We start from the raw sequence: 24,669 nt of genomic DNA on the forward strand, positions 1-24,669 counted from the left end.
TATGTCCACCTTTAAATATTAATTCAAGATACAAGACAATTAAATATGTACACTTTCAAACTGAGTCTATAATCAATTTATGACATTAATGATCTAAGATAAAATAAAAGCAATATTTTGTGACATAAACTATCAAACTAAAACTTGTTATTTTTATTTATTTTTCAAACTGCACTACTATTAGTAGGTTAAAGTCAGTCAAATATACTGTACACTGCTACATCATATTCATACCAAATCTCCTACCCATCTAAAGAGTGAAGAGTGTAGATTTAAAGCAATCACTCAGAAATATCAAAACATCCAACAGGTTAGCAGAGGCTGAACATTCTTAGTTATTCAGGACATGACTGTTCCCCATAATGTGAATTTGATTACTGTGAAATTTTAAGTAAAATAAGATATCATTTTTCCATGAGCAGCAGTAAGCTATCAAAATGTTTCAAGGATTTTTTCAACAGATTTATTAAGAAGTAAATGTAATAATAACCCATCAGGTAGAAAATTAGTAACTATTGTCAATCGAAGACTATCTGATAAATAAGAACACCTTTTATTCCAAGAAAGAACATTAAAAAAAATATGTGACTCACTGAGGCAGTACAATTGCTCACATTTAGTATTATGTCATTGGGTAAATTTTCAATAGTCTGAGTCAACAAAGATGTATAACTTGTACAATTTTAACTTAAATCAAACAATGTGTTGTACAAATTGATGGAGAGTGTATTTTATTGAGTGCTGGCTTCCATTCTTCACCTGAAAATCTAAATGAAAAGTAACCATTCTAAGAGCTGGGGGTGAAGCGGTACAAAGTAAATGGCTACTACAATCTACATTTTCCAGTAAAAAAGCAGTTCAATCTGTTATAGTTGAAATTATCGTTAACACATTAAAGTTAGTGACTATTTATTATCATTACATGATTTTTTTTTACTTTCGGATTGTATTGAAGTTGTCTTTGCTTTATTAAGAAATGCAGATTGAGTTTTATTTTGAACGTAACAACTTAAAGTTTTAAAAGTTGTTGACCATAAATTTTATACATAGATCATGCATATGCGTCCTACGAACAATTACACTCCAATTTTACCACTAGTTCCAAATTAGAAACTTTGCTAAACAAAATCTGCCCAATTTTTTTTACCTCCCACCTAATTCTATTCCGAAAAATTATTGAGTCTTGATGACTCTGACAGCATTTCTATAATATATAAAAACATTTTAAAGTCCCTTCCTTTCAAAGATCCCAATGGGAAAATTATCTCTTACCCAATATTTCAGAAAAGGAGTGAAAGGCTGCCATGCACAGAATTCACTCTAGCTCCATATGCGCAAAGCATACAGTTATTCAACTTTAAATCTTTTATTGAGCACAACTATCTCATTTAAAATTGTCCAAAATGTTTCCAGGGTAAGTACCAACCTCCAAACATTGCAGTCGAGCTCCAGGCTCATTGGGCCATATATTTTGGGCATGCACCAACATTAACATCATTCTGGAACTAAATCATTAATTCCTATAACGCAGCCTTGGTGTCACAATCACTCCTAATCCATTTACAGCCATGTTTGGTATACAGTAATCCCTCCTCCATCGCGGGGGTTGCGTTCCAGAGCCACCCGCGAAATAAGAAAATCCGCGAAGTAGAAACCATATGTTTATATGGTTATTTTTATATTGTCATGCTTGGGTCACAGATTTGCGCAGAAACACAGGAGGTTGTAGAGAGACAGGAACGTTATTCAAACACTGCAAACAAACATTTGTCTCTTTTTCAAAAGTTTAAACTGTGCTCCATGACAAGACAGAGATGACAGTTCTGTCTCACAATTAAAAGAATGCAAACATACCTTCCTTTTCAAAGGAGTGCGCGTCAGGAGCACTGAATGTCAGAAAGTGAGAGAAAACCAAACAAATCAATAGGGCTGTTTGCCTTTTAAGTATGCGAAGCACCGCCTGTACAAAGCTGTTGAAGGCGGCAGCTCACACCCCCTCCGTCAGGAGCAGGGAGAGAGAGAGAGAGAGAGAGAGAGACAGAGGAAAACAAACAGTCAAAAATCAATACATGCCCTTCGAGCTTTTAAGTATGCATGTCGCTTCACGAAGCAGCTGCACACAGAAGGTAGCAACTCTTTCAGCATTTTTAGACGAGCGTCCGTATCGTCTAGGTGTGCAAACAGCCCCCCTGCTCAATCCCCCTACGTCAAGATCAGAGAGAGTCAGCGCAAGAGAGAGAGAGAGAGAGAGAGAGAGAGAAACAAAAGTAAGTTGGGTAGCTTCTCAGCCATCTGCCAATAGCGTCCCTTGTATGAAATCAACTGGGCAAACCAACTGAGGAAGCATGTACCAGAAATTAAAAGACCCATTGTCCTCAGAAATCCGCGAACCAGCAAAAAATCTGCGATATATATTTAAATATGCTTACATATAAAATCTGCGATAGAGTGAAGCCGCGAAAGGCGAAGCGTGATATAGCGAGGGATCACTATACTCCTATATAAGCTTAAAGTACAGAAGGACAAACAAACTGTAATTACCTTTATTTCACTATTAGCACGTAGATGTATCTTGCTCAGCTGGAAGAATCCTAGTCCACCGCTTTTATGTCAGTGGTTAACTGATGTTATATACTATTTGAAATTAGACAAATCTAATTCTCACTTAGAAGATCTGATCAAAAGTTTTTAAAAACCTGGCAGGATCTGATCAATAACATTTTAGAATAAGCTTTTATATTAGGGAAAAGGATTCTCTTCCCTCTTTTCTACTCTTAAAACGTTTACTCTGGCTGTTGGCCTTCCTCTCTTTCCCTTGGGTGTGGGTTGAATTGAATTTAGTTTTGTTAAGTTTGACTTGTTTGTATGGAATGTTACTTGCTGTAATAAATGCAATTAAAAAATAAACAATACAATTAACCAATAGAATTCTATTTTAAGGAAAACAGAGAAGTGACCTGTAGTATTCAGGAACTTACATAAATAAATGTGTGATAGCTACAATACTCTTTTGTTCATTTTAATGTATAGCCTCTTAATCAAAGACCTTATGAAGGATTAGAGTCATAGAAGCAAAAGCTTTACGTGCTGTAAAATGTAGCACCTCACTCTGATGTGTATTTAATTTTTTTCAACACATCTCTTTAATGTTCCCATAAAAATGGAGACATCTGTGCACAAGTAAGGCAACATAATCTTTAACTTTGTTAATATGTAAGATGTTTAATTACAAAATAGAAATGCTTCCTTTACGAAGGCCGCTTTTACAGATACACAGGCTTATTTGTTAGTTTGTTAGTTAAACAATAAACACTACAGGTAGAAGTTGCATCCCAGTCAATAAGTGCTTGTCTGCTGGACGCTGTACTAGCAATACATTTACTGCTTATAGAATTTGTTTTAAAGTGTTAAAATGGTTAGGTCAGTTTTATCTATACATATTAATAAAAGGCAAAGCCCTCACTGACTGACTGACTGACTGACTGACTGACTCATCACTAATTCTCGAACTTCCCGTGTAGGTGGAAGGCTGAAATTTGGCAGGCTCATTCCTTACAGCTTACTTACAAAAGTTAGGCAGGTTTCATTTCGAAATTCTACGTGTACTGGTCATAACTGGAACATATTTTTTGTCCATATACTCTAATGGAGGAGGCGGAGTCACGTATCGCGTCATCACGCCTCCTACGTAATCACGTGAACTAAAAACAAGGAAGAGATTTACAGCACGAGTCAAACGCGGGAACGAAGGTAAATGACGTTAATTTTTGACTGTCTTTTAATACTGTGTAAGCATACATATTAACACGTGCAATTAAACGTGTGCATTTACGGGGTGATTTCTCAGGCTTAAAAGCTCGCCTTTTACTAAAAAGGTAAATGCAAAACTATTTTCAATCATTCTATGATCTGCTTCTCACAACTGAAGGCACCGTGGCTGATGGTAAATGACGTTAATTTTTGAGTGTCTTTTAATACTGTGTAAGCATACATATTAACACGTGCAATTAAACGTGTGCATTTACGGGGTGATTTCTCAGGCTTAAAAGCTCGCCTTTTATCAAATGCGGGAACAAAGGTAAATCACGTTCTTCACTGTCTTTTAATACTGTGTAACCATACATATTAACACATGTGCAATTAAACGTGTACATTTACGGGGTGATTTATCAGGCTTAAAAGCTCGCCTTTTACTAAAAAGGTAAATGCAAAACTATTTTCAATCATTCTATGATCTGCTTCTCACAACTGAAGGCACCGTGGCTGATGTTACGTCACTTGCTGTCCAACCATAAGCGTTACCTGGTAGGTAACCGGACACTCACTTCACTCCCTTACGGGAATCGAACCTCTGAGGTTTTCTTTTGTTCTTAATTAAAATTTAAAAGTAATACTTCACCGCTGCTAAGCCCCTCTAGTGCTGACGTCCGAGGTTCGATTACCGTAAGCAAGTGCAGTGAGTGTGTAATTACATTCACGGCATTCGTAGTCTGATTCACAATCTGATTGTATGGGTGGTTACCTACCAGGTAACGCTTATACTTGGCCACCAAGTCAGGTCGAAGTGATCACTCGAGTAAAGGCAGCTTCACAAAAAAACAGATCCTTAACAAACTGTTATTAGTATATTTTCCCTCAATTTAAAAACGTTTTATTTTCTTCTTAATAAAAATTTAAAAGCGGTACTTCGCCGGTGCGAAGCGCGTGGATTTGACCGACTGACACATACAGATATATTCATGAGTGCAGGTACTTCGGAAAGAAAGCACCGTGTAAACCTAAAGTTTAAATTAAATTCATAGACCTACAAAAGGTTGCCATTCATTTGAGGCAAGATTGCTTTTCTTCTGTACAACTATACGTTGCATTCTCAAGAGTGTGCTTGCACGGCTTCGGAGATAGATAGATATATATATATATATATATATATATAATGTCTATATATAAATATGTAAGCTTATAAGTACTGCCTTACTTCTCTTTAAGAAAGGAAGATGTAATGATACTTGATTTAAACGATTCCATGTCTTCCTGGGTTTGCGTAGCTTATTGTCAATATCTTTACACGTTTTTTTAAGACTTATTGACTGAAACGGGCTTTCACGAAAAAAGTTAGGGCTTTGCTACAGGATACACCCTCCACAAGTTAAGCAAGTAAAAATAAAATATATATTTCTGTTTTATTTAAACCTTTTAAGTTCGTATGCATAGCCCCATTTGGCTGTTTAATTTTTTTTTTTTCTTTCTTCAGTAATATTTAATCTCCTTAAAGAAAAAGAACATATCCATTTTACTTTTTTTGTATCTCTTTAGTAATATTTTAGTGTAAAATGATAACCAGTATTTAAACCTTTTATGTTACTTTATACATTTATTTTACACAATGTTGAAAAATTAATAAGAAAGCTACATATTTTGGCAGCTGCTGCTTTCATTTTCAATGAAATGAAAAAAGCTCTCCAAGAGAAAACGTCAATGAAGAAGAAACAGTTTGCACTATCTAAAAATCAGAAACCCTCATTTATAAAAGTTTGCTGCAGATGACTTAACTGAAAATAAATGAATACTTCCTATGTGTATAATACATATTTATCTATTTTACTTATGCCTTTATTCCACCAACTTACAACATCTGAGGTACAATTTGTTACATTACTTTTGTTTTTTGCAGCACAGGCAGGTGAAGTGACTTCCTCAGGGTCACACAGTGACAAGCTCCGGGTTTACTGAAATATTACTGAACAAAGAAAAAAAACGAAAACGGGCAAATACGGCTATGCATACAGATGTCCATCCGTCCATTATCCAACCTGCTATATCCTAAATACAGGAGCCAATAAGTACATATGTATATATACAGTGTGTATATATATATATATATATATATATATATATATATATATATATATATATATATATATATATATATATGAATGTATATATGTATGTCTATATATATATATACAGTAATCCCTCCTCCATCGCGGGGGTTGCGTTCCAGAGCCACCCGCGAAATAGGAAAATCCGCGAAGTAGAAACCATATGTTTATATGGTTATTTTTAGAATGTCATGCTTGGGTCACAGATTTGCGCAGAAACACAGGAGGTTGTAGAGAGACAGGAACGTTATTCAAACACTGCAAACAAACATTTGTCTCTTTTTCAAAAGTTTAAACTGTGCTCCATGACAAGACAGAGATGACAGTTCTGTCTCACAATTAAAAGAATGCAAACATATCTTCCTTTTCAAAGGAGTGCAAAGCAAGCAGTCAAAAAAAAAATCAATACGGCTTTTTGGCTTTTAAGTATGCGAAGCACCGCCGGTACAAAGCTGTTGAAGGCGGCAGCTCACACCCCCTCCATCAGGAGCAGGAAGACAGAGAGAGAGGGATAGAGAGAGATAGCGAGAGACAGATAAAAAAAAATCAATACGTGCCCTTTGAGCTTTTAAGTATGCGAAGCTCCGTGCAGCATGTCCTTCAGGAAACAGCTGCACACAGCCCCCCTGCTCACACCCCCCTACGTCAGCGCAAGAGAGAGAGAGAGAGAGAGAGAGTAAGCTGGATAGCTTCTCAGCCATCTGCCAATAGCGTCCCTTGTATGAAATCAACTGGGCAAACCAACTGAGGAAGCATGTACCAGAAATTAAAAGTCCCATTGTCCGCAGAAACCCGCGAAGCAGCGAAAAATCCGCGATATATATTTAAATATGCTTACATATAAAATCCGCGATGGAGTGAAGCCGCGAAAGGCGAAGCGCGATATAGCGAGGGATCACTGTATATATATATATATATATATATATATATATATATATATATATATATATATATATATATATGTAGATATGTAAATTTGTATATGTATATATATGTTTATGTGGATGTGTATATGTGTATATACGTATGTATATGTAGATATGTGTATATGTAGATATGTATATATGCATATGTATATATATGTTTATGTGTGTGTGTGTATAATATATATATATATATATATATATATATATATATATAAAAGACAGCAACACTCATAACAATGACAACACAATTACATATATATATATATATATATATATATATATATATATATATATATATATATATATATAGATATGTATATATATATATGTGTCAATCTATGTATGTATGTCTATACATATAGATATATAAATATATATATATATATATATATATATATATAGATATATATAGATATATATATATAGATATATATATATAGATATATATATAGATATATATATATAGATATATATATAGATATATATATATAGATATATATAGATATATATATATAGATATATATAGATATATATATATAGATATATATAGATATATATATATAGATATATATAGATATATATATATATATATATATATATATATATATATATATATATATATATATATATATATATATGTAGATATGTATATATATGTGTATATATTTGTAGATGTGTATATATGTAAATATTTATGTATATATATGTGTCTGTGTATATATATATATATATATGTGTGTGTGTATGTATGTGTATATATATATGTTGATATGTGTATATATATATATATATATATATATATATATATGTATATATATGTGGATGTGTGTATGTATATATATATATATGTAGATATATGTATATGTAGATATGTATATATATGTTTATGTGTGTGTGTATATTATATATATAAAACACAGCAACACTCATAACAATGACAACACAATTACATTGACAATCATGTTACGTTATTTTTAAAATGTTTCCTTTTCTTTTTCATAACCTCTTTAACACACTACTTCTCCGCTGCGAAGCGCGGGTATTTTGCTAGTATATAATATATGTGTATATGTATGTGTATATATATATATGACAGCAACACTCATAACAATGTCAACACAATTACATTGACAATCATGTTACGTTATTTTTAAAATGTTTCCTTTAGTTTTTCATAACCTCTTTAACACACTACTTCTCCGCTGCGAAGCGCGGGTATTTTGCTAGTAATACCATAGAATGCACAGCGTAATAATAAACTAAATGAATAACACTGAGAAAACCTTGAACAACAGAGAAAACTATACAAAGAGATCCTTAACAAATAATTATTGGTATAATTTCCCTCAGTTTATTATTTAAAATTTTAAAGCAGTACTTCGCCGCTGCGAAGCGTGGGTATTTTGCTAGTATATATATATATATATATATATATATATACACATATACATATACATATATACACATACACATATATATATTATGCCCCAAAGAGTACCACAAGTCCTTCGGGTTCTAAGCTTATGCATGCAAAGTCACTGATGTCACTGACGTATGTTAAGGATAATAAAGTTGTTAGATAATTTTTGTGCCAGAATGCCAGCAGCTGCTGTTGGCCGCAACCAGCTGGCAAGACACTGAGGCTGCCAATTCCAACATCTATCGCGGCCTCAAGATTAAATACCAACTTACGTCTGCTATGCTCCTATACTCTGAGATACTTAATGATCTTAAGTGGTGCACAAAGCAGGTGTTGTTGACAGATTATTTCAAGCTGGTGCATCTTTCACAATCTCCAATGCCATTTGCTAGCATTGAGGTGCAGAGTATCAGAATTGATGTTGACACCAGCTACTAAAGTCAGTTTTTATTAAGACGTTAGCACTTCAACTTAATAACTAGCAAGAAAAAATGTTTTGCATGTTGCCAATTATTTTCTGTACTGTGTTTTACAAGTTATTTTATGGTTACCGTGTTATAAAATGTTCAAATTATCAGAAACCATGTTTTATTATAATCAATTTTATGCAGAAAACTGTATTTTAAGCAATGTCTAGTGGAAGATTACAGTTTTTAGTGGGTCACAGAAATCTAACCCCCTATTTCCCACATGTTCCATGTATAAACATTTACACCTTTGACTTTCACTTCATTTTCCAGCAACACTACTCCCATGAAAGTTGAGGATTGACAGTACTTGTATTTTGCAAGGGACTGACAGCAGTCCATATTTTAGACCATTCTTCTTTATTAAAAGAACTGTTTCAGTTTATTGATATTTATTGTATTCCTTGTGTGAACCCATTTCTTTAGGTCCCACCACACCATCTCAAGTAGGTTGGGATCTGTACTCTGATTTGGCCATTTCAGAAAAACATTTTTCTTCCAATTAAGCTATTCTGTTGTTTACGTACTCATTTGTTTCAAGTTATCTTTTTTTCATTAATGGCTTCTATTAAGCTTCAGGTGAGGGACCACTACCCTGACGTTTCCTGTAAAATTTCACAATACAATTTTGAATAAAATTTTACCTCCATGATAGCAAGCTGTTCAGGTCCTGAGATAGCAAACCTTCCCTAGATGCTCCCCCAACATGCTTCACAGGTTGAGATGAGGTTTTGGTGTTGTTGTGCAGTGCTTTTAACTACAGAAAAAGCACTGTGTATTTCTAACAAACAGTTCAACTTTTGTCTCATATGTTAACAGAATACTGTCCTAGAGGTGTTTTGCAAAATCCAGGACATGCAGCAATAATGTTCTTCTATGAATACCATTTTTTTCTTCTTATAGTGGACTCATGAACAGAGATTGACACGTTCAAGATACTTCTGCGGGTCCTTTGCCGTTACCACCCTAATGTTTTTTTTTCCCCCCCACTTCCTGCAGGAATGTATTCTACACTCTTGTTGTGATTTTTGCAGGATGCATATTCAGAGGTACAGCAGCAAGAAAACTGAATTTCTTTAATTTGTAAAGAATTTACGTTACAGCTTTTTTGTCTAAACTCCTCTAACAATTATTTTGAACAGCATATGGTTCACATCAACATACCTTACTTGAGGAGAGCATAATCTGTCAGTAACCAAATTTTTTCATATGGCTGAGGATTTCTAACTTACACCACTAATGTTAACTCACTGACTGGTGCACCCGACCCCAGTTTGCTATAGGAAAAGTCAATAGCCCAGTTGTGTGTATTCTTTTTCCAACTGTGAATTACAGTATTAAATGATGTATTCAGCAGAGTTTTTGTGTTATTGATTTAATCAATTTTTTTGTCTATTACTGCCACTTTGTTAGTTTAAGCAAATTTCTTTTTATATTATTGAAACTTTGCTGAAGACTGCACTTTAATTAGTAATTAATGCAGAAATTCGGAGAGTCTGGTAATTATGAACAGCTGAAACATTTTTTTTGGTAATTACATATTTGCAATAAGAAAGTGGTAAAAAAAACATGTCTTGCCTTATTTAAAATAAACTGACATAACTTTGTACCTCAACCACATTAAGCCTCGGAATTGTAAGAAGCAGTTTCTTTATCACAAAAATATGCATTCCAGCTCTGTCTCGAGTTCAGTCTGGTTCTTATGTCATTTACAACGAACTACACTGCATTAAAAGGCCATTTGATGACAATACTGGTACCTGATACAAGAGAAAGGTTTCAGCTGTTAGAAAGAAAGCCAGACTGAGCAGCGTTAAAATATTTAGTTCAGTCAGCAAAGGGTAAACTTAAACAAATGCATTTGACCCAATCATTTACGTATGAATTGACTTTTCTTTAAAATATTTCATCAAAAGCAGAAAAGTTCTAAACAGAGAGGAATCAAATGTTTAACTAATTACAATGTGAGTGTGTGTGTGTGTGTGTGTGTGTGTGTGTGTGTGTGTGTGTGTGTGTGTGTGTGTGTGCATGGAAATTTAAAATTGGTACCTACCAACTTATCCTTGGGTGTTGTGCTAATGACCTGGTTGAGATGACTGAGAAACCATGCCAGTCGAACATTTCTGGATATTCTGTACTCCTTCTTCATCAGCAGGTACACCTGCCCTGCCTCCTCCACCTAAAAGTCAAATTAAATTAATTTTAAAAGTCTGTTTCCCTCTATTACAAACGTTCCTATTTGTAAAATGTGTCAAAGTTAATTCCACAAGTCCCACATAACATGCAGTAAGTCGGGCTCAATATAATCCGTGAAAAAAAATTAATGTAGAAGTGAACAATGCTGCCCTTTCAGGTCCAAGAATCCAGATTCGATCACTAACCCGTAGAGTTTATACTTTGGCGTGTCATGTTTTTGGGTTTCCTTAGCCTTGTCCCCACATCTCAGACATGTTAGGTTTACTTTTCACTGCAGATTGTCCAGGTGTTAGGGTGGTTCTTGTTCATTATCGTTACTTCTTAAGTCACCAAACCTGCCAGTGTGTCTATTGTAAGTACAAAGAATTGAAAATCCATTGATATCAGTAAGCCTAATGGGCATGGAAAAGTGCCATTTACATTAAATGTCTAACTATTATCTTTATTGCGATCGATGATGCTAAGTTTTGTTTTCCTGTAATCCTATAATAGACAGGTAGCTAGTTCGAAAACGGGTAGACTGAACTTGCAATAGAAAACAACTTAACAGGACAAATGTCATGAGGTGTAAAATGAAAACAAAAAAATCTCAAATTATCGAGCTTGATCGCTATGATTATTTCCGCATGTATGCTATGCACTTGAATTGGTAAACATTATTAAACACTCCCTTTTTTACAGCATGACATACAAGCGCAAACACCAAAGAGGCAACCTTATACAATGCCCTTAAACAATGCAACAACAAAATTGCTGCAAAAACTCTACATGCATTTGTTTGACTCGTCTTTCTGAAACAGGCGCAAGAAATCATCTTTCAAAATTCGTTAACCAAAATAGCAAAAGTCATTCGTATGAGCGCCAGACTTGTAAAGCCCTCAGTTCAAGGGAGCATGCATGCAACTCGCGTTAGGCGTATTTACTCTCTGTAGTTTACCTCAGCGTCCTGTCTCTCTGCCATCCCGGGATTCTCATTCCTGAGAGACTCTATAAGTGATCCTTTCACTCAGCCCGCAGATTTTATAGTCTAGTGAACAAACCTCTCTGTTAACGGAGTTTGATTTTGACAGGTTTCGCCACTGTTTACGTTACAGCAAACAAGCCTCACATGACCCGGAAATGCACTGCCACTTTTTGTCCCTCCTCTAGGACTGACCCGGACGTTTTTCTGTTCTTTTTTTCAAATTATTTATTTAATATATATCGCAAATTCTAATTACTTAACACGTTGGGATGCTTGTTTTGTCTTTATTTCGGAATAAGTTTTATATTTTCAAAAAGAGAAATAAGTAAAAGTGCGAACGATACTTTGTGTTTGTGCCTCATCTAAATTCAAAACAGCAAATTCACATCTAATAACATAGACACACACCTCTATAGGGACATACTACTATTTCCGGGTCTTGTGTTGATGATCAATTAAAGCGTACTTTTTTGAAAGAAAAATAGAAACCTTTTAAAGAATGCAGGCAAGTATATACTTAAATACATCTGTTTATTACAGCGTTGAAGAGTTCGAAATTTTAGCTGGAGCGCCTTATGTGCAATATTACTGAACGAAAAGTAAGGTTGCTATTTTCACACTGGCCGTTGTATAGTTGATTAGGTTTACGGTTATAAGGCTCAACTGACTGCCTCTGGTGTTCACTGACCGTATATTTTTAAGAATTGTTTACGGATTTTATTTAAATGCAATTATTCTGAAACGTTTTAAATATACAATGTATATGGGATACCATCAAACTGGGGTTCGAACGGAAAGTAATTCTCTACAGGGTAGCTACTACGGTGTTGTATGTGCAGAAAGTCATTACTGGCTTTAATTTCTTTCAGCAACGAGAAGAAAAACAACTGGAAACATCAATTGATGCCCTTATTACCAGAGTGGCTCACTTGAAGGCGTCCTTGCAGAGTTTTATCATCAAGCTCGAGACTGAATATGACAGACTGACATGGTAAGAAATTAAGACGCCGTAGCACCTTGCGATGCGTGGATGGATTCGGCACTGACTTTATAATGTTTTGGTTTAAGAAGATCGACATCTGTGCTTCTATAGTGGATCACGTGGGTTCCAAAAATGGATGCGCATATTAAGAAATCAATTCCTTTTAAATCAATCCTGCTCTGTTCCTTAATTAGCTCCTTGGTACATGAAGGGAAAACGGGCATTGTTTCATGCTGGCAGAGATTTGTTTTCCCCAAATACTTAGAATTTTTGTGATTCAGTTATACATGCATGCACTATTGTTGTAGAAGAGGGCCAATGGAAATTAATAGGACAACTTGTGTATTTCGGAGAATGACACTTGGCAGTTTAGAACTAAATTTGAGTATTTTTTTTCTTCTCCGCTATTGTGTACTTGTAACTCTGTTGGTGATCAATTATTTACATACAGCAGATGTTATATTTATCAGTACATCTCAGCTGTGCCATTTCTATATTTTTATTGCATCTGCATGTCGGCAGTGCACGTGAATCGTTTCACTTCATTTTTAATGCTTTGTTCTATTAATTGTCTCACTCTCTCACAGTCTGTAGTGGCAAGTTTCACAATGAAATGTAGCCATTCCACTATCTGACACAATCTTTCAATGTCCTGGACTGCCTTCCATGCTGTGTGTAGAAAGTGCGTAAAATACCATTCGATTCTGAGCCCTGCGCAGCTGGCCTTGTCTATGAGGTTCTCTAACCCAAGTAGCATAGCCTATTCATTCTGGTGAAGGTCTGCTCGTGGCTGCCTGTAACAACACCCATCTGTGGTGTTCCTTAGGGTCTGTTTTGTGAGTGACAAAAGAATTGTAGCTTGTATTTATTTACATGCGAGGCTTGAAATCAGAATATTGAGTGCTCCAAATTTTGCATTGCTTACATGTTGAGTGTATGGAACACAAAGAATTCTTCTGAGGCATAACTTTTCAAAACTGACAGTCTTCTTGGTAAACCTTTCCATAACTGCTCATGATAAAGGAGACAACACACACAGTCTGTATAATCTCAGCTTTTTATCAGTTGTGATACAAGCTGATATATTGCTGTCCAGAGAGAACATATATTGGGGGGGGGGGGGGGGATTCCAAAAAATTCCTGGAATTGTTAAAAACTATTATAAAACTTACAGTTTGGGGGGAAGGAGTTTTTGGTCCACCTCATATACCCTGACCGCCTTGGTACATAACCTTATGGCTGATTCACTGGCACCGGTTGTCACAGTCTGGCTTCTGTTGTAAATTAAGACATCGGCTATTTCTACTGCACTTCATTAGGCATTTTCAGTAGTTTGCCTTGGAGTCTAATCTGTATTCCGCTGCATCTTGCTCATAGTCTAGTTTACTTTCAGGCCAAAGGTGCTCATTTTCCTCATCACTTCCATTAACAGAAACAGTTTTGATATAATCTACAGAATCCAGATAATCATGAAGATCTACCCCTCTCAATGTGTTGTCTTAGAGATCTCTATATGCTGTATGTTGTAGGATCTAATCTCTTTGAACTGCAAAAGGGATGGATCGCACCTAATCTTTCTATCTGGAACCAGTCTGTGGTTGTGCCATATGAAGCTTAGTGTTATTGTGTAGAAGGCACACCTGAGGTCAGTAATCTTCACAGGAAGTTTCCAGCTGCAGAATGATAATTGTGTCTATTAACTGCACATGCTTATTTCAATATTATCCAAAACTTTTCAATTTACATTCTCTTAGTAAGGTTTTCAAGAAAATGTTTTATTTCCTTGAAGCAAAGCTAGGTTCTAAATTTAGTCGGGCTATTGCAGTGTTTTGCCATTGGAGTATGAAATTATTTTAAAAGAGGGATTTACATATATGGGTAAGCATGAGTTGCATGCTTTTGAGCATTTATGTGCTGTTGACAGGTACAAATGATTACATTGGTCAGAATTGTACAAGTTCTACCTACCATTGGTTCATGTAACAATCAGGTGTAGCATCTTGTATACTGTAGCATTAATATAGTAGTGCTACACCATAGTATCACAGTGGCTCAAGGCATTTTACAAATTTAGCTTTCAAGCTTTATCCATCCATTTTTCAACCTGCTGAATCCGAACACAGGGTCACGGGGGTCTGCTGGAGCCAACACAGGGCACAAGGCAGGAACCAATCCCGGGCAGGGTGCCAACCTACCGCAGGACACACACAAACACACCCACACACCAAGCACACACTAGTGCCAATTTAGAATCGCCAATCCACCTAACCTGCATGTCTTTGGACTGTGGGAGGAAACCGGAGCGCCTGGAGGAAACCCACGCAGACACGGGGAGAACATGCAAACTCCACACAGGGAGGACCCGGGAAGCGAACCCAGGTCCCCAGGTCTCCCAACTGCGAGGCAGCAGCACTACCCACTGTGCCACCGTGCCGCCCTTTCAAGCTTTAATATTTTGAAATCTTGAGTTCAATCAGATTAAAACTACAACTTCTGATGGGTGTTGGCATTGAATCCATGGGATTCTTTATCCTAAAGTCTATACTTCCTGCTGTATATGTGTCTTTAATACAGTTTGTGTGTGTATGTGTTTGTTTTTCACACAGGCCCTCTGTGCTTGACAATTTTGCTCTATTATCTGGTCAGCTGAATACTATTAATAAACTTTTGAGAAATGAGAAAACCCCTGCCTTTCGAAACCAGGTCATCATTCCATTGCTACTGTCTCAAGACAGGGATGAAGAACTTGCTGTAAGTAATGTTTATAATCTGTCAAATTTCACAGTATTTTATATTAATTATAGTATGTCTTTTATGTCAGTTTCATTAAACACACACACATATTGCTGCCTTAAAAATTAAATGTTTTAATATTAATTTCTTTTTCAAAAGCACATAATCCAGTTCAGGTACTACTACAATAGCATTGGGTACAATGCAGAAACCATCCTTGGACAGGCTAGTAGTTTATTAGTTACATTTGCTTACATATCCACATTCATTAATATGGAACAAATTTAAAGTAACTAATTCACCATACAAGCTTTAAGATGGGGCTAGGGGGTGTTAGTGTGACACCATAAATGTCCCCTGCAATGGAAGGCCATCCCATCCAGGCCTTGTTTCCTGCCTTGCTGCCAGGGCTGTTAAGGTAGATACTAATGTAAAAAGTGTGTTTCAGAAAATGGGTTGATTAAAGACTCTGGACGAGAATTAAGGTTATGATATATGCAATACACTGCTGATTTGGCTAGCATCAAATGATTAGGATATTTTTATAGAATTGCAAAGATTGCATTTGGCACATTTCATTTAAGTTTTTTTTTTTTTATAAATGTTTTCAGATCTATTTTTGTTAGATCTTTAAGATCAGCATATATCCATCCATCCATCCATTTTCCAACCCGCTGAATCCGAACACAGAGTCACGGGGGTCTGCTGGAGCCAATCCCAGCCAACACAGGGCACAAGGCAGGGAACCAATCCCGGGCAGGGTGCCAACCCACTGCAGGACACACACCCACACACCAAGCACACACTAGTGCCAATTTAGAATCACCAGTCCACCAAACCTGCATGTCTTTGGACTGTGAGAGGAAACCGGAGCGCCCGGAGGAAACCCACGCAGACACGGGGAGAACATGCAAACTCCACGCAGGGTGGACCCGGGAAGCGAACCCGGATCTCCCTAACTGCGAGGTGATCAGCATATATATATATATATATATATATATATATATATATATTTGTAAACATACAGTTTCATAACTTAGGCACAGGCAGGTTAAGAGACTTTGCGGAGATTCACATAATTAATTTTTTGACAGAAATTAACAGAGCAGCGGGTTCCTGTATTTAGTCATGAGATTGTTCCAGATTATCTACGTACAAAACCAGATCCTGAAGTAGAGGAACAGGAGAAGCAACTCAACACTGAAGCAGCTCGAATGGGAACAGATGTAGCTCAGGTAAGTATATGATATGTAAGACATCGAAGCTAAATTCCATTAATTAAATACATTTACAAAGCTGCATTTATTTATTTTGCTTTTACCATGTGTAATTTGCTGTAAAATCTCCTCTTGTTTAGAAACAAATTCAAGCACTCAATAAACTCTGCACAAACCTTCTGGAAAAGCTTAACAATCCTCGTGAAGATCGGGAGTCTGAGAATGCTGGTGCGTACTTGCTAAGAGAACAGCTGTAAAAGTGAAAATAACTTGATGTGTTTCCATTAACCTGGTTACCTGGTTCATTTGTAGAGACCTGTATGCTTTTGAGCATTTTCAAATTGCCGTTACTGCTTGACTTATTCAAAAATTCAAGATCAACAAAAGTGTATTTTTTACAACAGATAAATAAGTACCACCATTGGTTTCAATACCTGTTGTTGTTTTTCCCTTTTGGCACACATAACATAAACATTCCTTGAAATTAATGTTGGTCACGCATATGGACTACAAGGAATCTTTGTTCAATCCTCAACACTGAACAATTTAAGTATGTGATATTTGAGGTCTTTGAAATTCTGATTTATTGTGGAGTGTAATTACATGTACAAAAGGCTTCTTGGGTACCTGTAGCATTTCAAAAGGACTTGGATCTGGACTTGGGTGGTTCTTTTGTGGTTTTATTCACGTGTTAGATAATTGCCTTGTTGCAAGGTTTGCTTTTTTCAGGTTTTTCATAATTTGCTTCATATTTTACTTAAATATTCTGTAGTACCTTGTGGAATTCATGGTTGACTCACTAAATGTAATATTTTAATATTCATAACTACTTTGCTCTATCAGCAAAGCAGTAATGAATGTGAATGTTAATTTCACCACGTGTATGTGTCTTAAGGCTGGTAGGGCATTCAAAAGCAGTTTTTATATTGCAGTAAATATGATATTTAGCACTGCTGCATAATAACTTGAACCCTGACTTGCATTTTCTGGGTATATAATGTCATAAACCACATTCTTCTGACAAATTATTTCTAGCAGATATTTTTGAAAGAGGATTCTGCTTCCTTTCAGACCTTACATATAGACAAAGTTTCAGCAGTGTTTCTAACAGCTTGACATTAATCTTGGTAAATGCTGCCTTTTGATCCTTTGATATTAATCGGCACATGGGATGAACTTGGTGAGAAAACCTGAATGATTAAGTTTTACGTTCATGTGAGACTGCTTTGTAACCTTCGCAAGACACAACAGTCTTTTTCACCTTAAAAGCCACTGAAAGATCTTTTGATCTAATGATTTTCTACCATTTTACATGATTGATTAAGATCAAGTTCCCAACATCAGATTATAAAATACACTTTTATCTTTATAATTTGATCACACTTGTGAAAGGTGCTATATAGCGCCCAACCCGGCACAGATTGAGGCAGAGGCACGTACTTAAATAAAACACGCTTTTATTTTTCTTCAGCCGTGGGGCACACCTTCCCTGTGTCCCACAGGCCCAACACAGTCCCAGAACACTCACACTAACTATAATAATCCTTCTGGCACCACCACTCCTCCTCAGGCTTAGTCCTCCTCCTCCCGACTCTGGCTGTCCCGAGTGGTGGTGGCGGCGGCTGGCCTTTTTTATACCCCACCCGGAAGCATTCCAGGTGCTTGATCACCTGGCCCTAATTGCATTCCCGGGTGGGGCTGAAGATTTGACCAGCCAGGCTGCAGACTCCATGCAACTCCCCCTGGCGGCCATCCGAGCCCCCAGCCAGGCTGTGGAGGACTCCATCTTCCATGGAGCCATGTGCCAGGTTGGGGAATCATCGTCTGCCAGGGAGGCTGCCACCAAGCGTCCCGGGGGAGGTATTGAGCTGTCCATGGTAGCTCTCCCGGAACAGATGCAGTAGGGGCATCCCTGCTGGGCATGGGAACCCGGCTGTCCTTCACACACTGTTAAATTATTTTAAAACTAGACATTAAGCCCGTTACAATAATGAGCGCTAGAACAGTAGTCCATAAACATTAGTAGGAACAGTCTGTATTAAATGGCAAGGGACCTTTTCCCTCATTAAATTTTTTTCCGTAAAATGCCTGTAATTTTCTCTGACAGTAATACTGGCTTTGCTGTCCGTAATATGCATTTAATTTTCTGTCACAACAGTGGGCAATCAGCAGATTCTCCCCTGCAACTGATGTAATGTGCGCGAAAATAAATCTACTTTTACTTTACACTTTACCGGGCCAAGCTTCGTAATCACAAATCTGACATCCTCAGAGTGAACACTTGCACAACAATGGGGAAGCTGGTCTCCGCGTCTCAGTACCCAATTGGATTTTTCGTGTTTTCTGTTTTAGGTCTTAGCTCATTTACCGAAATCCAATTGGATCTGCTGCGTGATATTATATAGGTCCCGCTCTCTCTGTCTTGTGTGACGCGTCAGGCGGCCTTTGAAGCATCTGCTTTGAAGCATTGCACCGTGCCCCGCACGTGTGCACTTCACCAGAAGACACACACACACGGACACTGGATGCACACGGGTTTTATTAAAGATGATTAGATGTTTAACCTTGTCTGCTGATCTGTATTTTGTATAAATGTTAGACAAACTTATTATTAGTTACTAGTAGATTTGGCTTCTGGTTGACCAGTTAATACCAAAATAGTTTTTGATGCATTTTATATAACACATTTTCTAATTTGAAACATACACAGCATAATTTTCTTTGTATGAATAATATACAATGTGTGCTATGGTGTCATGTGTGTATTTTCTTGTTTCCAGCAATACGACAGAACAAACCAACCTTTAATCCTGCTGATACTAATGCACTTGTTGCAGCAGTGGTATTTGGAAAAGGTCTGTCAAATCGCAGGCCTCAAGGTTCAGGTGGTTCTGTACCTCCTGGACAGACTGTTGGGGGAGCAGGACCTATGCTTTCTGGAGGTCCCACGTTACAGCAGGTGACTATGCCAGGAGCTCCTAATCAACAAGTGGCAATGGGACCTCAGGTACCAAACCAACCAGGACAGCCAGGTAATAATACAAATATTGTTGTGATTGTAAAATTAAATTATTGAATATGAACTCCCTATTTTATTTATTTTCCCACTTTAACATTAACGTGTGCCTTTCAGGATTATTACTGAAATTGTCAGGAGCCGAAATATGAAATATAGTGCACTCAATAATATTTGGGGCAAGGACAGAATTTCCCTTACATTTTGGTTTCCATACATTTTGGTCACACCCTATAGAAATCATACCACTTTTTATATACTGCCCCAACCCCCCTACCCAATTTCAAGGCACCATAATGTTTGGGGTAAAGCAATGGTGGATATATTAAAGCAGTCATATTTATTACTTTGACGCATATTCCTTGCATGCAATCACTGCTTGAACTTACAGACATCAACATGTGCTGAATGTCTTCTTTGGTGATGCTCTGCCAAGCCTCTGTCAGCTCCTGCTTGTTTCGGGGGCTTGTCCCCTTAAGTTTTCTCTTCAGCATATGTAGGGCATGCTGAATTGGATTTAAATCAGGTGACTGGTTTAGCCATTCAAGAATTTTTCCATTTTAGTTTTAGAAAAACACCTGTGTTGGCTTAGCAGTGTGTTTGAGATAATTCTTGTTGTAGTATTAAGCACCATATAATGAGTTTGGAGGCATTTACTGGAACTTGAGCAGATAACATATTTCTATACACCTTAGAATTCATTGTGCAACTGCCGTCAGCAGTTCTGTTAACAATGAAGAGAAGTGTTTCAGTAACTGTGGCAGCCATACATACCCAATCCATAACAAGCCCAACACCATGTCTAAACAGATGAGGTGTGGTATGCTTTGGATCTTGAGCAGTTCCTTTTCGTCTCCACACTTTGCTCATGCCATTTTTCTGACACAGGTTCATCTTTTTCTCGTCTGTCCACAAGACAATTTTTCTAGAATTCCCCGGGTTGTTTTAAGTACTTTTTCACAATCTGTAATCTGGCCATCCTATTTTTGTAGCTACCTAGTGACTTGAATCTTGCCACTGTTTTTCTGTTCATGAAGTCTTCTGTGGATAGTAGTCTCTGACACGTCCACATCTGCCTCCTGAAGACTGTTTGGGGCTTTTTCTTTACCATAGTGAGGATTCTACTTATCAGCAGTGGAGGTCTTCCTTGGCCTACCAGTCCCTTTGCGATTACCAGACTCAAGGGTACATTCTTTGTTCTTAGTGATATTCCAGACAGTTGATTTACTGTAGGGTAATCCTAAGGTTTTATTCTTGTTTTTCAGCCTTATAGTGGCATCTTTAACTTTCATTTGCACAGCTCTCGTCATTATGTTGAACAATGGCAACTGCAGACTCCAAAGGTAGTCTGTAGGTAGAAGCAAGCCTAGATATCTTATACCACCACTTAATGAAGCAAAGAAACACACTTGAGAAATCACAAACGCCTGTGACACCAATTGTCCCAAATATTATAGTGTCCTGAAATGGAGGGGACTGTGTAGGAAAAGTGTTGTCAGCTCTACATGATACAATACAATTTATTTTTGTATAGGCCAAAATCATACAAGAAGTTCCGCACTGGGCTTTAACAGGCCTTGCCTCTTGACAGCCCCCCAGCCTTGACTCTCTAAGAAGACAAGGAAAAACTCCCAAAAAAATCCTTGTAGGGAAAAAAAAATGGAAGAAACTTTGGAAAGGCAGTTCAAAGAGAGGCCCCTTTCCAAGCAGGTTGGGTGTGCAGTGGGTGTCAAATAAAAAAGGGGTATGATGAGACCGAAATGTATGCGAATACCCTCAAATTAAACAACAACAACTTTTATTTATATAGCACATTTTTATACAAAAGATATAGCTCAAAGTGCATTACAGGATGAAGAAAGAAAAAAGACAAAATACAGAAATAAAATTAGGCAATACTAATTAACATAGAATAAAAGTAAGGTCCGATGGCTAGGGAGGACAGAAAACAAAAAAAAAAAATTCCAGACGGCTGGTGGAAAAAAAAAAAAATTTGCAGGGATTCAAAGGCAACGAGACCTCCCAGCTCTTACTAGGCATTCTACCTAACATAAATGATCTCAATTCTGCAATGGGCACTTTAATTGTGTCTAAATTGTTTGATTTGTAATTTTAAACTGTGAAGCAGAAGAGTAAATTAATGAAAAATCTGACTTTATTCCAAACATTATGGAGGGCACTGTATTAAGCACACAGTAGGATATCACTTTTCTCAAACTGAAAAGTTTACATAGCACCACTAAGTTGAATCATTTAGTTTCCATTAAAATAAATGTTTGTTTATAGTCTATCTACTTCAAATCAGGGTGTTATAAGAAGCCTCCATAAACATCTCAATATACCCTACAGTATATAAAACTTTTGGTGAGGATTTTGGTCCAAAAAAAAAAAAAAAAACTTTGCCAATGTGACAAAAGTTAAAAAAATGACAAAAACAATGTAGTCATCTGTTCCTGGAAAAGTTTTAAATTCAGATTTAAATTAAGTGTCAAGCAGATGTGGCAAATAGTGGTCAAACAGGGGTGATAGGAAAACATGATAGAAATGCTAATCATAGTAGAAACAAAGTGTGACATATTAATAAATCGATTAAAGCTGCTAGGGTTTGGATCCTCAAGCACATATGTTGTATTAAGAATTAATCTCCTTCTCCTATTGCATGGTCATTTATGTGGTGCAGTTGAATATATTTACCAGCTTCAGTTTTCATCTCTTCATAACAGTGCAGTTATTAGTTTTTCTTTATTTTTAAGATTTTAAACTTCAAAGTTATGCCATTTTATACAATTTATGTTTATGTAACATCTTTAATTGTATTACTTTTACCAGGAAAAATGCCCAGCAGCATAAAGACCAATATCAAATCTGCTTCAATGCATCCCTATCCACGATAAATGGTTGGCTCACTGAACCGTATGTATCAAGGACTGCAGCATTGTCTACCTGAGCAAGAAAGTCTTGGAATTATCATCCTCAGAGTAGCATTGAGAGTTCTGCATATTTCATGTTAATTTTGAAATATTTCAGTATTTTAGAAAAGAAAAGGAAGTTTATGTTAAACTAATTTGAAATAAGAAATAACAACAGACAGTTATACAGCAGCTTATCATCCTGCTATCAAAATATCACTATGCGCCAATGTAACAATCACCATTCAGAATACATTTTTGAAGTACTTCTGTAAGATCGGTCAAACCTAAGAATCACAGTATTATGTGTGTTTTTGTTAACGCTGTCTGTTTTAGTTTATGGTGTGCCTAATTCTTGCAACTTCAATAATGAAAAAAAATCGAAAGCAATATATGTTATTTTAATGCTAATATTGGGATAAATATTAAACTTAAGTTAATATTTACATGCAATTACAATTTTTTTCTCTACATATTACTTCTATAATCAATAACTTGAAATTGTAAGTTTCACTGATTACATTTTCAAGATGTAAGATTCTTAAATTCTATTAAATACCATTCTCAACAAAGATAAAGTAAAAAAAAAAAAACTACTTTTCTAATATTAGGAAAATGTTAGGGAAAGGTTCTCTGAATATATCATTTTTTTAATAGTAAAGATTTTTATAAGGCAGTTTTGCATACAATGATAAAATCACGGACATTTATCTGTATCTGCCTCATGTGAAAATAAGTCCTCATTGAAGTTAGTTACGTTTTTGCTGCCCTCTAGTGGTGACACTGCCATATTTTAATTTTGCCTTTGTGTTCAGAATAAAATGCCTACACATTACATGGTTTATTTTCATCTAATTAATGCATCTTAAATTGTTCATATTGATATTACTTTTTTGAAGAAAATACTTAGAACACTTCCCTTTCCTCAAGAGAGACATAGCTAGTGGTTGTGCATGCTTGAATGTGTTGTACATTGTACATATCTTTACACACTGCTTTGCTTTGTGGGGCTACAGAACTATGTTAATTCAGACAAAAATGAAGTTTACACATATGTAAAGATTCAAGAGCAGAAACGTTATTTAAATCATTAATACTCCTTATGTCCACAATAGTTTCAAATGATATAAGATAGACAAATATAAAAGAAAATGTTTGTGATTTACAAGTGAACCTAACATCTGATTGTCATAAAGTGCTTTGAAGTTACTAGAACTTATTTTATTCAAAGCAGCAAAATTGACTTGGGTGCTATATAAATATTTAATTAAATGAATGTATTATGTATAATATAAATAGGGGCATTATAAAGATCTTTCAGTTTTGTTTAAAAATATTTTTTCTTCTCTTACTTTACCCTCTAATTGTCCACTTATATTTGACCAATATACTGTTTAATTTGTAATAAATGTGGTTTCTTTCTTTGTGATTGCCATGAGGTTTGTTCACTCTGTATAGAATATGCATTTGAACACTTAAAGTGATAACTAGTTTGATTGAATTTTGGGTGGTTTATTCAAATTTTGTACATCTCCATAGGAGAGCTGAGCAACCACAGGAAATTAATGGATGAGACATGAGGTGAGAATGAGTGAACAAAGAAGATTAGAAGAAAATAAATCTGTCATTGAGACGGGGGGAGGTATAAAGCCCTCCAGTTTTATTTTTTATTGTATCTTTTTGTTATGGGCACATCTGTGTTCTCACAGCTCAGAACACTTGAGAATATTAGATAAGAAGGGGTGAGGCAGAGTGGATAACCAGGTAGTGCAACGTCTAGGTAGAATGGTATCTTTTTGTAATAGAAAAATGCATTCTTGAGGCTCTGAATCATAAATATGGCTTCCTTGGGTCCTTGCTAACATTCCATTCTGTAGCATCACTCTTGATATATTTCATTGTGACTTTGGTGAGGAGGAATGAGGCCTGGCTGACAGTCAGAAGAGGAAATTTCTGAAAT

General features: G+C 36.2%; 2 protein-coding genes across 5 annotated transcripts in view; one reads left to right on the plus strand and one right to left on the minus strand.

The window, feature by feature from the left end:
* szt2 (SZT2 subunit of KICSTOR complex) overlaps nucleotides 1-11,998 on the minus strand; it is a 382,417-nt gene extending 370,419 nt beyond the window's left edge. For 3 of the 4 annotated variants that reach the window (XM_051933246.1, XM_051933247.1, XM_051933245.1), the window contains exons 1-2: nucleotides 11,826-11,997; nucleotides 10,746-10,871 (exon numbers count right to left, since the gene is read on the minus strand). In XM_051933246.1, the coding sequence (XP_051789206.1) occupies nucleotides 10,746-10,871; nucleotides 11,826-11,849 (150 nt within the window). In that variant the 5' untranslated portion in view covers nucleotides 11,850-11,997. Of the gene's footprint in view, nucleotides 1-10,745; nucleotides 10,872-11,825 lie in introns of all 4 variants that reach the window. The other variant, XM_051933248.1, reaches the window with a different exon arrangement.
* Nucleotides 11,999-12,098: 100 nt separating this feature from the next.
* On the plus strand, nucleotides 12,099-23,775 carry med8 (mediator complex subunit 8). The gene is made up of 7 exons (XM_028811492.2): nucleotides 12,099-12,357; nucleotides 12,722-12,843; nucleotides 15,441-15,585; nucleotides 16,662-16,802; nucleotides 16,925-17,012; nucleotides 19,565-19,816; nucleotides 22,630-23,775. The coding sequence occupies exons 1-7, from the start codon at nucleotides 12,352-12,354 to the stop codon at nucleotides 22,692-22,694; spliced, it is 819 nt and encodes a 272-aa protein (XP_028667325.1). The 5' UTR covers nucleotides 12,099-12,351; the 3' UTR covers nucleotides 22,695-23,775.
* Nucleotides 23,776-24,669: the final 894 nt, after the last annotated feature.

Source organism: Erpetoichthys calabaricus, chromosome 10 (assembly GCF_900747795.2).
Source record: "Erpetoichthys calabaricus chromosome 10, fErpCal1.3, whole genome shotgun sequence".
NCBI classification, from domain to species: Eukaryota; Metazoa; Chordata; class Cladistia; order Polypteriformes; family Polypteridae; genus Erpetoichthys; species Erpetoichthys calabaricus.

Excerpts from the sequence above, each read along its gene's own strand:
- med8 (XM_028811492.2), top strand. Across the intron at positions 17,013-19,564 it reads TCGGGAGTCTGAGAATGCTG|CAATACGACAGAACAAACCA; the intron begins GTGCGTACTTGC and ends TCTTGTTTCCAG. Across the intron at positions 19,817-22,629 it reads AAACCAACCAGGACAGCCAG|GAAAAATGCCCAGCAGCATA; the intron begins GTAATAATACAA and ends TACTTTTACCAG.